This window comes from Zootoca vivipara, chromosome 8, assembly GCF_965207765.1.
Source record: "Zootoca vivipara chromosome 8, rZooViv2.hap1.1, whole genome shotgun sequence".
In the NCBI taxonomy this organism is placed as follows: domain Eukaryota; kingdom Metazoa; phylum Chordata; class Lepidosauria; order Squamata; family Lacertidae; genus Zootoca; species Zootoca vivipara.
This window is the reverse complement of record NC_142591.1, coordinates 21,479,138-21,495,983: the sequence shown is the minus strand read 5'-3', so window position 1 is coordinate 21,495,983 and position 16,846 is coordinate 21,479,138. Positions and strand designations below refer to the sequence as shown.

General features: G+C 41.4%; 1 protein-coding gene across 4 annotated transcripts in view; it reads right to left on the bottom strand.

The window, feature by feature from the left end:
* Nucleotides 1-1,245: 1,245 nt before the first annotated feature.
* RELCH (RAB11 binding and LisH domain, coiled-coil and HEAT repeat containing) overlaps nt 1,246-16,846 on the bottom strand; it is a 63,770-nt gene continuing 48,169 nt past the window's right edge. For 2 of the 4 annotated variants that reach the window (XM_035124817.3, XM_088676210.1), the window contains 7 exons: nt 13,785-13,867; nt 12,939-13,002; nt 10,931-11,069; nt 10,694-10,810; nt 9,600-9,688; nt 6,096-6,166; nt 1,246-3,863 (listed from right to left, as the gene is read on the bottom strand). In XM_035124817.3, the coding sequence (XP_034980708.3) occupies nt 3,743-3,863; nt 6,096-6,166; nt 9,600-9,688; nt 10,694-10,810; nt 10,931-11,069; nt 12,939-13,002; nt 13,785-13,867 (684 nt within the window). In that variant the 3' untranslated portion in view covers nt 1,246-3,742. Of the gene's footprint in view, nt 3,864-6,095; nt 6,167-9,599; nt 9,689-10,693; nt 10,811-10,930; nt 11,070-12,938; nt 13,003-13,205; nt 13,289-13,784; nt 13,868-16,846 lie in introns of all 4 variants that reach the window. The other 2 variants (XR_015951639.1, XM_035124818.3) reach the window with 2 other exon arrangements.

Here is a 16,846-nt window from a genome sequence, read left to right as displayed (position 1 = left end):
AGTCAATTGGGGCTCAAAGAAGTAAATCAACCAAAGTTATTTCTTCTGCCTGGCTGTTAAAAGAGTAAAATGTCGTAACAAATGGTTCAGGCATATCAGGCACCACTTCTTGAGCATTATGCCTGCCCAGGACCATCTTCTTGTCTTACTCTTTGCTTGATGACTGCCTGCCACATCTCTATTGAGAGCACATTGAAAACAAATGTGTGAGATTATGCACAGCTGTGGGATCTTCCACAAACATCAAGTTGTCCCCTTCATAAAATGATGGAATGGCAAGAAGCAAAATGTGAAGGCTGGAGAAGAGAGCAGTCAGGATTCTGGAGAAAGAAAACCACCTATTTTATCCCACTTGAAGACCCCACACCTTGCTTTCTAACTCCAAGAAAATGTCTGCATCTCAACCCCCTGCCCATTTTTACTGGGATATTAGTTGGTGGGACTACATCTTCATTCCAGGTCACTGTCAGTAAGTTAAGACAAAACAGGAACTGCAGGGGTCCGTCCTAGAGGAGAATGTGCTTTCTTTTAAAACGAATCAGACGGCATGCACGGGGCGATGCTCTGATGGAAGCTTTATGGGTTTAGTCCACCACCTTTGTAACGCTGCATGTGCTGCATTCTTTACTACCCCCAAGTTGTTTTCAATCAAGCATTACTTTTGATTTAATTATGCATCCCTGTAAATAGTATGTGCAATTTTTAAGACCTCCCTGACCACTGTGATAAACTAGGGCATGAGCTTAACGCTAGACACACATATTAAAATGCATATAAAGCAGAGCTCACTTTTCTGGGGTATAAGATCCTGTTTGCCACAATGCTGCCAATTGTTGGAAGACTTCTAGGACTGAGAATGTCTGCAATATTTTGCCTAATACAGCAAGAGTTCATCTGGCAGCAGAAATATTACTGGCTGACCAAAATTATTTGTAGTGCAGAAGATCCTGCCATGCACGATAGCAATCTGTATATGGTTTTTACTGCAGGGCAGCAGTTGAACAGTTAAGAGGGCTTCAGTTAATGGGATTGGACAATTAGCGCCCATGAAGGGAGTGCTTCAAGGGTGTGTTGCACAAGTTCATTGACCACATTCATCAAAAATACAGAAGTGGTATCAAGTTCAATGAGCTAAGCTGTATAAAGCACGATACTGTATGTTAGATCAAGTATGAATCACTGAAATTATTTTAACCAAAACTAAACAGGTTACCTGGAAATCCTTAAACAGACATACAAAAGAGGTATGCAAAACATTTTATTTAACTCAAGAAAGGACAAGAGACACAGCCACTTCCAATTCCTCAGGAATGTCTCCAACATTTCATAATCAGACAGTCTGTTAAGACAACAACTTGCAACAGAATTAGCACACCTGGCAGTAACCGAAATGGGGAATTTGTCAAAATGTCAGTGTATACAATTCAAAAAATGAAAGCTGCGGTGTCTGCAAAACAGGTCCTTTGTTACAGATATGACAAGGATCTGAAAAAGATAAACATACCGCCCCCACCCAGTCGGATACAATGGGAGTTCTGGGAGGCCTAAAGCTGATGCCCCCTTCACTCTCTTTGCCAGCGCTCTGAATAGGGATTGCAGGGATTGCTGAAAGTAATGGTCTCACAGATCTTCCACCAAACAGTCTCCACATTTCTTATTGCAGAACATGCAGGGGATGTGACCGGGGCTTGGCAAGGCTTGAGCCCATTTGCTAGGCTTAATGCCAGAGTGAGATTCCTGGGCTAGTGACTCCTACATATAGAGTTCTATCTCTTTGCAAAGAAATAGCAGAGGAATTGGGCCTGCACCCAACGACACCAATCAAGTTTAACACCCCTTTCCCATTTCACAAAACCAGAGCTTACATAACACAGCAATAGTTAAACGGGAATGTTGACCTCTACCTTTGTAGCTCTGTAAAGACGCATGCCAGAGCTTTAAGAAGATAAAGATGCAGTGACGACAATTTTGCATTCAGAGCACATCTCCACACAGCCATGAAACCCTGTGAGGCCTCAGACAAATCATGGCTGCTGGCCCAATTTACTGCACAAGTATGCTGCAAGGGTGCGGCAACTGTTACATACTCAATGATAAAAAACTGTGGTAGAAGTCAGCATTCAAAATTATTGATAATGTTTGCAAACAGTTCTCAAGAAATATGCAGGGTTGGATCCCATTGGTGCTGACAAAAGGCTCTCTGATCCCATGGAGTGTTTAGTCAGTGGAGAAGGAATCAAGGCAATCGTTGGCAAATCCGCATCCCCATCCGAAATCTGTGCTAGAGGGGGTGGGAGGTCCTCCGGCACGACCAGAGAAATGGCATACAAGGGAGGGGGAATCACCGAAGGTCAGCTTGATTCCCGTTCCAGCTGATGGAAGGCTTTGCTCGATCCACGAACCACTCCTTAGCACAGGGGCAGCTACTGGGATAGAAACCACGCAGTACATTATCAACATTAAATTTACATAATTCAAAAGACCCTTTAAGGTTACATTGCATCAACAATCTCACAACTTAAATTAGTGTCGAAGGCGAAACAAGTTATTGCTTTTAGTCGCTGGAGTGCTGCTATGAGTACGTAGTCGATCAAATACAACGTGCTCTTTGAATGCTGCCGCCCTGCAAACCCTAAGGCCTGACTTAAATGAGATACTAGCCAAGGGAAAAGGACACATCCATGTAGCCACTCGACATATCTAGCATCCCACTGGAGAAGGTGCTGACCCCATGCCCTGCTCAATTTATGTCCATAGCACATGTGGCATCAGTAGCCAAGGTGGGTGTTGCTCTGGCACATAGACACTGTACACTTATAGGGTGGTACGGGGGGGAGGGGAACATAGCATTGTTGTGGGGAGCATCTATGCAGATAAAATGTTTTTGCACGGCAGCATCGCACTTCAGGCTGCAATACTATACACACCCTGTGCTGGAAGGAAGCCCCATTGAAATCAGTAAACATGATTAGGACTGCACTGGAATAATATTCACCCACCCACCCCCTGCCTCTGCTCATTGGGATGTGCTGTCTAAAGCAGGGCAGCTAATAACTAAGCTGCTTCACACACATTAAAAAATGCCAATACGTGCACAAGATTTATCTCAAAAATTTGGTTTATCCATCAGTTCTAGAATAATCTGGTCCTCTTTTGAGACTTGTAGTGCAAGCAGTTCTGTTATACATTATAATCTCTAACTCTGTAATTCAAATATACAATAACTTACAAAAAACAATCCAGGAATCAGACTGGTGCTGGTGGCTCTTGCCTTTCATTTTAGAAACATTAAAAAATTCTGCACATTATCTTCTTATAACTTAAATACATAAGTAATCTCCACTTTTATTACTTCATGACCGTGACTTCAGATTTACATTATTTTAAGTACCACCATAACAGTTTGATGTATAATACAGATATCAGCCGAGAACCCATCAGGAAATAAAAAAAATCCCCAATTTTTATATATATATATAAACCATATATATATGCTGGAAAGACGAGAACACAGAACAGGGACTTGATACAGACTTAATTTAGTTTTATAATCAACCACATTTAACCCAAAATTAACAGATACGTAGCAATATTCAAGAGCAGTGCAAATATCTTTGTTGGTTAGAGTAAAATTATACTACAAGAACGTAAGACGGGGAAATAAAAAGGCAAGTACTTCAAGTACACGGAACCAGTCTTAAATGAGGTCTCTTCAGTGTTTACAAGGACGTCCTTTTCTAATTTATTTCTTCCTCTGGAATACGTTGGCCAGCATGGCACCTGAAGTGGTCAACTGGCCCATTTTGTTCAGAAACTTGGTCTTTGTGTCTTCACTCACGAGGCTTGATGCAATTGACATAGAGCTAAGGGGGAGTGAAAGGAAAAGTAAGTTAACCCATCAGTTAAAATCACCCGAGATGACACAGCTACAGAACCTTGCTGTCAAACATAATAGTACGGGGTTAGAGGGACCAAGAACCTGACCTGGTCTAAGGCAGCTCCACGGGTTCTGTAAGTAAGTTCAAGAGGCTGTTGTTAAAAAGTAAAACCATTTACAACAATGGCTTTCAAAACTCTGAGCAAGTATCAAGCAAAACCCCACCCACCAACTAAATCTCCTCAAAGTTAAGAGGGCTGGCAGCCCATGATCTTAAGTGTACCTGCCTGTCCTCGAATCCAGGCTAAGAGAAAAAGGAGGGAAGCAAAAGCATGCATGGATTGAAGAAGATTAAAAAAAGAAGAAACAGAAGTGGTTTGAAGTGTAAATATACTTGGAATTTTTGTTTCCATTCCAGGTGCTATTTAAAAGAATTGGGGGGAAGGAGAAAAACAAAACCTTTCCTTCCATATTGAATATCCCTGTTATGCTAGTGGTAGTTAACATTTAAATTGAACCATTAATTTTTATTTCCAGCTACCTAAATTTTAAGTGTCGCAGCCCCATTAACGTAACAATGGCAAGGTAATTAGAAATCTAATTAATTTGGTTTGTCGGGGAAAGGCCATTCAATCCAACAATAAAGCTATTTGTGTGGAAATATGTTTATATGTATAGATATTTGCAGGATGGTACAACTGCCAGCTGTTGCCCAATATCATAATCATTTCCACTTATCATTAGCCTAGGCCTGATTCTTGGGATTTCCCTCAGGGTTTGCCCTTGTGATGGATTCTGAGAAAGGTACAAGGAGCCCTCCTTTTACTGTCTTCTTACACTATCCCAGTGAAAAAGGAGAGTAATCATTCCCCCCTTCCCTGCACCCCCAGCTCTCCACAAATAAAAGCTTGGGTTGTCTCTTTCCCTTCAATCGGGATTTTCCAGAAGGCAGAAGCAAAAAGGTAATGAGAAAGGATGGGAGTCACCTGTCCTTCCTTCTCTGCTATATCTGTAGATGAAATATATGGGGTTGTAAGGTAAAAGGTAAAAGACCCCTGGGCGATTAAGCCCAGTCAAAGGCAACTATGGGGTTGCAGCGCTGATGTCGCTTTCAGACCGAGGGAGCAGGCATTAATCCACAGACAGCTTTCTGGGTCATGTGGCCAGCATGACTAAACCACTTTTGGCACAATGGAACACCATGATGGAAATCAGAGCGCATGTAAATGCCGTTTACCTTCACGCCGCAGTGGTACCTATTTATCTACTTGCACTGTTGTGCTTTCGAACTGCTAGGTTGGCAGGAGCTGGGACAGAGCAACGGGAGCTCACCACCGCCGCACGGTTTCAAAACGCCGACCTTATGATCGGCAAGCCCAAGAAGCTCAGTGGTTTAGACCACAGCGCTAAGTGAACATTCTGTCAGCACAAGCATTTCTACTTGCACAATGGAACATTCACACCCTCTCCTTGCATACGCCCAAATGTGTTATAGAGGTTTTTCCAAGCCTCTGGAGCACATTTGTGTAGGGCGCAAGTCATGCACGCAGGGGGGGGGGGAAGGCCCGTTGTGCAGTGAGAAATCCTTGTGCTCATGGGTAGCATTCACTGAATACTGCTCTTGTTTTCGTTCCCATCATGAGTTGAACTTTAGCAAGAAGTGTCAACTTTGTTTTATTGCTGCCTCCAGCAAGAAAAACATAACAGGGTGAAAAAACCTACAGCTTCTTTTCTACATGTAGGGCAGAGAATAAAAAAGTTTCTTCTTGTCACATTCGGTTGCTGCAATAGGACGCAAGGCGCAGGTGATGCTTTCTTGCTTTCTGCAAAAGCCCCAACTTCGGTGCAAAACCACCTTACCTTTCCTGCCCCCCCTTTTTTGAAAAAAATAAAAATGAGCTGGGTTTTGGAGAATGTGCCCACTGCATTTTCCTGCTGGCTTTTGCAAAAAACAAAACAAAACAAACAAACAAAAAAAACACAGGAAGGAGGAAAAGGATCCACCTCTCATTTCCTACATGAAGAAGGAAGCAAGTGGGGTTTCTAACTATTCTTGCTGGACTTTTGCAGAAAGTAGCAGAAGTGCTGTTGGTGCTTTATTTTAAAATTAAAGCAAACTTGTTAGGCCGAAAACCTGGTATTTCAACCTAGTTACAATTGATTAATGTTGTTTACACAATGAAGGTAGATGCTAACTTGTGATAAACCAACGCCTTACCCTTGTGGTTCTTGGACACTCCTATTTTCCACTTTCTGTTCACACTCCTTTATCATGGAGCTTAAAATAACCTAGGACAAAGGGCAGAACAATGTTGCAGTTTGAACATACACTGTTTTAAATATACTTCTGGGTAACGACTATACAGTGGTACCTCATGTTGCGAATGGGATCTGTTCTGGCGGCCCGTTCGCAACATGAAAAGGCCGCAACGTGAAGTGCCGCATCTGCTCATGCGCGTGATGTGATGCGGCGCTTCTGTGCATGTGCAAAGTGCGATTTAGCGCTTCTGCACATGCGTGTAGGTCACGAACGCACCGAACCCAGAAGTAACCCGTTCCGGGACTTCCGGGTTCGGTGTGTCCGTAACCTGAAAAGACGCAACTCGCAGCGGACGTATCCTGAGGTATGACTGTATATGTTCTGTGAATGAAGAGGAAACCAGATAAGCGATAAAACTTTTACTTACCTCACATTTTAAGTAATACTTGAAGACTGCAATGTTTGCAGGACATCAAAGTCAATAATCACTGAAAGAGTGTCTTAATATACCTTTTACTTTGTGATCACAGCTAGTGAGGTTTAATTGTGATGCACTATTTCACTTAGCGATAATGTGTCATGGAAACTCTGGCATTAATATGTACACATATACAGGTATCATTCCATTCTGAGGAAAAACACAAACAGGAAAGAATACCCTTCTGTACTAAAGCAGAGAGTGAAAAGCTAGAATAAAGATCTCAGAACCTGGCATGCCTAAAGGAAGCTCAACACGCATCCTGGTTATTTGGTTTGTATAACTTTAGTTTGCTCCCTATCCTGTGATATTCCAGTTGATTCCTAATATTGCCCTACTGTATGTTTTTAATTCCAACTCCTATGGAACAACATGGTTATCCACTACTAATTTTAAGTGTTATTCGTTTATTTAAGCTAAGAAGCAGGCACTGACTATTTCTGGCTCAGGCATTGCCCATGCTGGTGGGCCGGTCTGAGGTTAGTGTGTTCAACAGGGATTAATCTATGCCATGGGTCGGCAAACTAAGGCCAGCATGCACATTTTTTATTTCTGGACTCTTAGTTGAATATATGAATAGACACACACTAAAGCTGAGGTGAAATGCAAGTTCTATGTAATAATAATAATAAAAGCTCTGGGCCATGGTGTGAAGAAACACGTTGCTAACGCTACAGAAGTCTGGGTCTTATCTGTGCCTGAGTCCAATGCATGCTTTTTCTGCAGTTGCTCTTTTACATAGTCCATCAGCTTTATGTGTATCATTAGCTTTCTGAGAAATATCTGTATAAGATGTGAGTATCTGCTACAAAGCCCAGATTGAGTGCATTCACAGCTGCTTTGCACTTTCCAAAATAGGAAGTCCTAGCAACTTTCCTACTGTCAAGTACAGCTCACTGAACTCCTGGAATGCGGGGCTCTCAGAATGCACTACTGTATGAGTGTCAGGGGACCACCATCAGAGGTCAGCGGAGAGCCCGGCAGGATGGTGCCAGGGCTCTCGGACAGGGATGAGCCCAGCAGGATGGTGCAGGATGAAAGGGATGCTGCCGACTCAAGGCAGCCACAGGAGGTGTCAGGAGCATCAGAGCACAACACTGTGGAAGGGGAGGTTCCTGGGGAGAAGCAACTGAGCAGCTCAGGAGGGATGGGGAATGTGGTCCCTTCACCCCCCGTTGCGCGTGCACGGGGGGGGGGGGAGCGCCGTGAGCAGAGGAGGAGATTTAGGGTGCCAATGATGCTTTGCTGGAGAAAGTCCTGCCGAGCGGCACTTCCGGATTCTGACTCGGACTGAACGGTCATGGACTTTTTAGCTCTGTCTTGTACATATGTAAATAATAAAACTCTGTAAAGGAGGAGTGCTGGACCCTGATGAAGCTTTGACTGATCATCCAAACCATGCCACTGTAGGACTGTAACCAGTGCTGAGGGCCTAGTGATTCTGCAATCATACATCTTTCTTCTTTTAAAAAGAGAAGAGTGATGGCATATGCTTACATGCTGCAACCGCTCCAAATTTTGTGCCTGATCTGTTGCAAGCATGCTATGACGGCTGCTTGAGGGAGTGTGTTCCATTCCCATTTCTCCTCCTTTTTCCCTGTGGTATTTTGTTTCCAGAATAATGTGGGTGGCATGTTTTTGGCTGTTGCTATGGAGCAGACTAAGACTGTTCTGCTGATGGTGAGAGATGTTTTCCTTTCCTGTAGTTGTGTCCTCACTGGTTTGTTGTGCAGATGGATTTAATTTCAGCGTCTTGCCCTTGTGCGCTTTACCAATGCAACTGTGCACCTTTGGTGCCAGATTTGCTAGGTCATGACCAGTACAACTCCAGTTGTGGGATACAACATGCCTAGGCTGCTCTACAAAATGTCAGAAGTATTTAATGGGTGTCCCACCTCATGGTTTCATGTGTTCCTGTGGTCTGATTACTGAAGATCCTAGTGCAGGGACATAGAACCCTTTTTATATCAAGAAACTATTTCCAACTTTGAAACTGCTTCATGGGCAACAGCTTTGCGCATGTGTGAATGCGCCCCCCCCAAACCCCAACGCACAGAATGGCATTGTTTGGTCTGATAAGAGTCTATTCAATTAACAAAGAAATCCTTTTGGTTTAACAAGTTGTATTGCCATACTGTATTTACACGAATCTAATGTGCCATCGAATCTAATGTGCACCTCAATTTTCAAAATCTTGAAACCAAAAAAGTATTTGCCGGCGCCATCAAAAATCTAATGCGCACCCTAATTTTCGCGACATAATTTGGCCAAAAAAGGCACACATTACATTCGAGTAAATACAGTCATACCTCGGGTTACGAACAACCCGGGTTACGAACTTCGCAAACCCGGAAGTATTTTCGCTTTGCTCATCATTCTGTGGCCCCTGAGTACAGTATGCTTAGTCCTCGCTGCACTGCTTTTGGAGTTTTTTGCCTTCATAGGCTTTTCTCATTAAAAATTTGGTGTACAGTATTTCTCCAAAGCTTTGTGTTCTCCCAAGCAATGCTGGTATCTTGTTTGTTTGTTCAGAGGCTCCCTTTTACTCCATTCATGTTGGCACTGTCTGATTTCACTATTAGAAGGAGTGATTTATAGATGACAGCAATTACATATTAAAAGTGAGGAACTTTAGGTATTAACTTTTCTGTTGGCCTTTGGCAGCTCTCACTATGGTCCTGGCTATGTTGGCCCTGCACAAAGAATGTCTTTGGGTACAGATTTTGTATTGATGTGGCAGGGATAAAAGAAAATATGCATGTTTTATATCATTAGGTTGGGCCTCCTTGCATTAGAGCATGTAGACTACATGGAAAATATTCCATCAGATGTAGTTTTCATCCTGTGAATGCAAAATCATTAACCTCAGTTCTTAAGATTATATTTTTACTTTTGTTGGCTATTTAATATGGAATGATGAATCACTAGGTTTCTTTTGCTATTCAAAGCTCAGGTGTGCAAGAATGGCAGCTTCAATTACTCACCTCATGTTCTGGTGAGAGAGATTCCATGTCATTTCGTAAACACCTGAGTCCAGGTAAAAAGTGATTGACCATTAAATCCTCTGAAATAACTAGAAGACAAACAGTTAAGGTCCAACATAAAATTATTGTCCTGCCATCACCTGCCCCAGTCAAAATTAGAAGATAAAGAGTATGATGATTTCTGCACATTAATTTCTGAGTTTTCTTTTCAAAGGGTTAACTCTCTCAATGCCAGTATATTGTCTCCTTGGGGAAAACACAAAGAAAGTTTGAAAATGGTTACTGTCAAACACAATGGATTTCCAATACCAAAATAGTTTTAGGAGGACTTGATAACAGGCAACGAGGAGAGCAAATAGGGACAAGTACAGGAATTTTTCAAACATTTATAAAGACATCTTCTTTTATATCACACTTCATGTTGATGTCTTCCCAGCACATATTTTTAAATACAGTCGTACATTGGATCTTGAACGCCTTGGCTCCTGAACAAATCGTCTCCTAAATGATCAAAACCCGGAAGTGAGTGTTCCGGTTTTCGAATGATTTTTGGAAGCTGAATGTCCGGCGTTGCTTCCGATTGGCTGCAGAAGCTTTCTGCAGCCAACCAGAAGCCGTTCTTTGGTTTCAGAACATTTTGGAAGTTGAACGGACTTCGGGAACGGATTCCATTCAACTTCCAAGGTATGACTGTATTCATTAAAAATATTCTCATAGTAGAGAAAGAATTAATCGCTTGGCACACAATATGTGACAGGGATATCATTACTGCCAAGCCTTCCTACTGCTCCCTATTTGCCCTAGCACCCCAGTTCTTAAGCATTCCTTCCTTGTCTCTCCTGCTAAGTGCCCATGCCATACCACTAATTCTTTCCTTTCCTCTACTATGGAGAGCTTCAATCACTGGTGCTTCCAGGGCAGAAGCAGAAAGGAAGAGGAAGAGATTCTGATGAACTGCTACTGCGGATTTCTACAGGGTTGGATTTACTAGCTGCAATATTTTCAGAGTTCCATACAAATGGATTCATTACCAAAGCACAATGGAGTAGTCTTTTAAATGACTTGTTGCGATATTCAAAACCAAACAAGGATACAACAACAGGAGAGAGCGCTGTAGGCTTCAAAGAGATGAGTAGCAATATCCAATCTTTTTGAATCTGCAGACTGTTGGTTATTGACCAAGGCGAGTTTATGCAAGTGTGGAATAACAACTGGAAAAATAAATTTTCAACAAGAAATTTATAATCAATACTTCAACTCACAAGAATGAGCTACAATATTTGCAGAACTGCGAGAAAAATCAAGGTTTGTTTTCCATCATGACAACTTACATTCATCGCGAAATCTTGGCTCAGCATTTGGCCCAACTCTTCCAAAGGTTTTTATGATTTCTGTGTGTAAAGAATGTTGGTCTTGGTATTGCGGATCTTCCAGAAAAGAGGCCAACTGCATTTTAACCCTTTCCAACAGCTTAAGAAGAAATGAAACAGAAGTTATGAATACTTTTATGTAAAAGATAAGCAAAACTAAATAAAACTAAGTAGAAAAAACACTCCATTGAGGACATCTGTGTATAATATGAGCTCTCCCCAATGCTGCAGGGTTTTCTTTTGCAATGAGTATCTTGATGCCATAAACAATCAATACTTTCATGCAACCACCTCGGCTTCAAATTTGTGTTCATTTGAATATCCATCCTGACTGATATCATGGATGCTCCCTGTTTAATTTCTGTTCTCAAATCACATTCCCATTATAAATGTGAGTATATTAATTAGATTGAACTGAACTGTAGACTGTTCTGAACTTTAGCCTAGTAATTCTAATCTACTTTACTACTACTTACTCAGCTTCTGAATATAAGTATGAGTCAGTACAAAATTCTTAGTTGCATTTCCTCAAATATTTTTCTTTAGAAAATCAGGAACGAGCTAAAATTACAAGAATGCAAACTCTACAAATTTTTTACCACTCAAAACTCAGTTTCAATAATTAGATTGAAAGGTTTTAACAGCGCTTATATATATTATATACATATGGTATCTACCAAAATGCTCTTGCTAGTGCAAAGATTTCTCCTTGTGCAACAGAATTTCCTCTCCCAGTGTGCCTCTCACCCCAAATCGTTCTGGGGTTAGAGGAATTCCCAGAACAAATTTAGGAGGCAGACGGGGAGAGGAGAAGGAGGGGAATGATGCCTGAAATTTAGCCTTTAAAAAAAATTAATGCTTTGAATAGATTAATGCTTTGAATAAACACCTATACCCTCATTATTATTACTTTCTGCCTGGTTGCTTCCATTGAGCTCCAAAATATCAAAAGAAATAGGAAACAGTTTTATGGGACATATGGAATGGAATGGAATAGAATAATAATTTATTGGCCAAGAACCAACATACTTGGAATTTTGCTTCGGCTACATTGCAATGTAAATGTACTTTACACAAACACTGCTACACAATACAATAGCACAGCAAAGGAACCCCACCCATAACTGGCCTCCCCTTCCGCTACACAACTATGAATTTAACAATTTGATTGCACAAAGGAAAAAACTGTTCCTGTGTCTAGCCGTTTTTGTGTATAGAGTCCTGTAGCGCAGTGTTTCTCAACCAGTGTGCCTTCAGATGTTTTGGGACTACAACTCCCATCATTCCTGACCACTGGTCTTGCTAGCTAGGGATGATGGGAGTTGTAGTCCCAAAACATCTGGAGGCACACTGGTTGAGAAACACTGCTGTAGCGACATCCAGATGGAAGTAAATCAAACAGATGATGACCAGGATGCAAAGGATCTGCGACAATTCGCTCTGCTCTCTTCCTAGCTCGGATAGCATAAAGTGACTCTATAGAAAGCAAACTAGCACCAATTACCCTTTTTGCAATTCTTACTGCTCGCTGGAGCCTTTTCTTGTCCATCTTGGAGGCTGTGCCATACCAGGCAGTAATAGAATTACAGAGATCAGTTTCAATGTAAAAATATGCAGGCCTACTCTGTAGCAGTTCACTGGGTCCATGATCAAAATGAGCAGGAGCTGCCTATCCATTCTAACTCATGCAACTTTTCAGAACTGGTGCCTAAATTAGCTCATAGTCCTGTCCCTCCTATCCCTCTTCTGTGTTTCTGTCTTAATAGACTGCAAGCTTGCAGGCAGGGACTGACTTCTGTATCGTTTCCTTTCTCTGTGGTTCACTTTAAAAAGACTCTGGGCATCCTTTCTCTACCATTCTAAGGCTGCGGGCTCTTTGTTAATCTGAAAAAAGTTATAATAGCCCTTACAGAGTTTAGTGGCCAATATCTGTGAACAGCTACCCTAGTACATTATGCAGGCATCTTACCTCTCTCTGGGTGACCGTTTCCATGATGGTACCAAAAGCAGGAATTGTGGCTATTCTTACAGAGCTAAGAGGAAAGAAAACAGAAGGGTTCTTCAGCCTTTAACATTAAAGCAGATTTCAATTAAAATTAATGAAATTTCATAGTTAGTACTTGAAGATGTATTAGTTTCTAGCAATGACAAAATATAGACCAGTAAAATGCTCAAAGTAGGGTGTGGGGGGAAAGAAGGAACGAGACAGACAGACAGGTCACAGTCAGAAACTCACAATTCAGGATCACTGGACAAGGTAACAAGGGCCGGTGCAACCCGCTTGTCAACTAAGGCTTCACTCATGCCTCGGAGAGTCAGCTGTAAACCAGTCAACATGCAATAAAAATGATTTTAAACTGGAAGGATAACTAAGTTAGCTGTGACTGAGGATGGGCAGGCAGACTCACTGGCCTTTCTGAGTTTAGTCACCCACACAAGGGCATTAACACTGTTAAGGACTCTGCTCATGCTTCAGCATTTACTGGCAATAATGTGTTAGTGAGAGTAGCATCCCTCTTCAGCACCGAAGAAACAAACATCAACAAGGTGGCACTTGGCACATGTCAGGCCACTGAAAGTTGCCTGCACCCAAGTTGCACTATTTGTTTTCCAATTATTGCAATAATTTCACCAGCCCAAATGAAACTTTATTTTTGGAAGGAGATTTTTTTCCCTAAAGAGCAAAGTGACCATTTGTTTGTTTGTTTTAAATATGTTCTATGGTTTTGTTATCATATATATATACCCTGACGGTTTATTTCTTGACCCGTTGGAAGAGGGACGCTAGTTGTATCAAGACAGTCGGGAAACTTACATTTCAGGGTCACTGGAGAGAGTAATGAGAGCAGGAACAACTCTCTGAGCTACCAGAGTTTCATGTACCCCCTTCACCAACAGCTGAGTGGGTAGAGCAGAGGGGTATCACAGGTGATGCACGGAAAGAGTGAGCACAGTATCATGGGAAGAACAGCACAACCAAGAGGAAGAAAAACACAAAAAGCAAACCAAAATTAGAAGCAAATACTACTAAGCTAAAAGTGCCCTTTAAAATATTTATATGCAAATGTTCAGAAGGCATGATGAAAGCGCAAGTGGCCCAAGCAAGGCAGTAGAAACTAGACAAAGTGTGGAGCTGTTAAAAAAGGAACAAAAACCTGACGGCATTTGGACCATTAGTATTGCAACTTAAATGGACTTAGGCAACCATTCTGGTTGTCTTTTTCGACTCCTACCCATGTATGTAAGCTAAGTGTGTGTGTGTGTGTGTGTGTGTGTGTGTTTGTGTGTGTGTGTGGTCACATTCAGTGAAGATTTATGTAACTGACTCCATGTGACCAATAAGTACAAAAGATAATGAGTAGCTGGTGTTCATTCCATTATGAGTAGCTGGTGTTCATTCCAGAGTAGCTGGTGTTCATTCCATTATCTGAAGGGCAGGGTATACTTATAGTAAGGGGCTAGTAAACACAACAGTGTACTACCATTAGAAGCCTTTAACAATTGAATTCCAACAGTGGCTTCTCAACTTTCCAGTGGACCTGCTTTCCAGTGGACCTGCTATTATTTTCAAAAGCGAAAATGAAGTGATGGCTCCACAAACTCCTGGCACTAGATTGTTTCCTATCCCAGTCTGCATCTGTTTTGGAACCATGTTAAACTGTTTTGGTGTGTGGATTTTTAAAAAAAATATCTGTATTGGTTTGTTTATAATTGCTTTCTACACTGAACTGTTTTATTTGTTTCATCGTGGCATATTTTATTTTTGTAACCTTCCCTGGGCCTTTATAGTAAAGGGTGTGTAAGAGGTTTTATTAATTAATATTGCTGGCAACCTAAAAATAATTCATGAATGTGTGGCAGTCACTGAGGCACTGACAAGTTTTTTTTTTACAAATTCCAAACTGGAAGCTATTGATCTATTTAATATATTCAATGTTAAAGTGGCAAACTAATGGGAAGATCTAACAAAGCCAGCCAGCTTCTCGTGGTTAGCATGGAATGTTCCATGGTTAGTCACAGTGAGAACTAGTGGGCTTCCATAATTCAGTCTCCAGGAAAGGACATCAAATATGAGTTGATACGGCTGTTTAGAAATGAATAAACAGACCACTGACTTGCTGAAGTATTACTGCAACCCTATGATAATAAGATAGATATTGTCTAGACTTTCTATGGGTCGTGTAATATATATTCTCTATTACAGGGGTTCCCAACAAAATTTTCTCGAGGACCCCTCATCGAGCCGCTATTGTGACAAGGACCCCCATTAATTCCTAATCCTAAAATTAAAAAGTGAGAGCCAAATTAAGAGTCTTTTTATATTTTATAATTATACGTTTTTTACAGTTACAACAGAGTACTCCATCCAAGTAATCAGAGTTATATTTTCTAATTTTTCCAGTAAGCTTAACACTGATCTTGGAAGGGTTAGGTTCAAGGGATGCCGATGATTTAGGTTCAATGGACACTGACAAGATCGTTTCGAGAGTCACTGACTTACTTGCTTGAACATCAAATGCATTATCTTCCTCTTCATCTGTAGGCCTTTGTCGTTTTAACGAACCACTTTTTAACCAACGGTCCATTTTTAACTACGCGAACTGTAGCTTCCGCGAAAACAATGCTTTGTTTACAAACACTACTGTTTTGCAAAGAGGCAGCGCGCGCCAGGGAGGAGGGAGGGGAATGGAGAAGACAGGGTACCTGCGAAGTAGTGCACAAATGAAGCCGACGCGTGCAAAGCATATTGGGGAGGTGAGCGTAGAATGCGCGCGCTGCCTCTTTGCAAAACAGTAGTGTTTGTAAAGCGCCATCTAACGGCATACAGCAGAACTACTGCCTCTATCTAATTCTAGTTTTGCGCTAGACTCTGCTCATGCAGGGAGCGGCCAAAACAAAAAATCTGTTATCATACAAAATATATTTAATATATTTTTTATTCTAATAGCATCTTGCGGACCCCTCTGGCATAGCTTGCGGACCCCTGGGGGTCCGCGGACCATCTGTTGGGAACCACTGCTCTATTAGAATACAAAGGATGCCTAGATCAATTCAGTTTTAAAATTCCGGGTTCTTTAAACCCCCATCATGGCTTATGACACATGAGCAAAAATGAACGGAAAAGAAGTTTGAGATTCATATAGCGAAAAGATGTAACTTAATCAGATACAACCAAGATTTGAGATCCAAAATTTTCATTTTATATGTATATTTTGATTTTAAAGTGCAAAGGAAAGGCATGTTGACAGAAAGCTAAAATGTTTACTTGCTCTTGCTTGGTTTAAACCAGGGGTGGGCTGACTTCAGTTCTGCATGATGAAACCCCTCACAGCACACAGACCGGCATCCCTGCAGACCACTGACGTGTATTCAATTTATATAACTAGAGGGCATTTTTAGGATTTCTAACTGTTAAAGGCATAATTAATTTGTGTCTAGTGATCTTGAGTATGTACTCTTGCTTAAGGACATTGTTAGTGTTTTGCTAGATTGGATCAAGTCTATTTAATCCAACATTCTTTGAAAGAATCCAAGCAACCAGCAGGCATCAGGTGGTCAAGCACGAGACCACTGCCTGCTTTTTGCCCACCCATGGTTTCAACTGATGGAGTATTATTACATAGATAACAAGTTCATATTCCTGCTGGATATGGACAGTGTTCAAACCAGAACCAAATGTGGGTCAATGCTGAAGATTATTCAAACAGTTTAATGTAGGCAGTTAACATACACACATGTACACAAAAAAAGCAAAAAGGGGGGGGGAGTCACATAAAATACAGCATGTTAGTTTATAGTAGCTCAGATGCCGCCTTTTATTTGCATTTTATCTGCATTTCAAGTATATACTTGAGTTAAAAAGTGGACACATGTTAG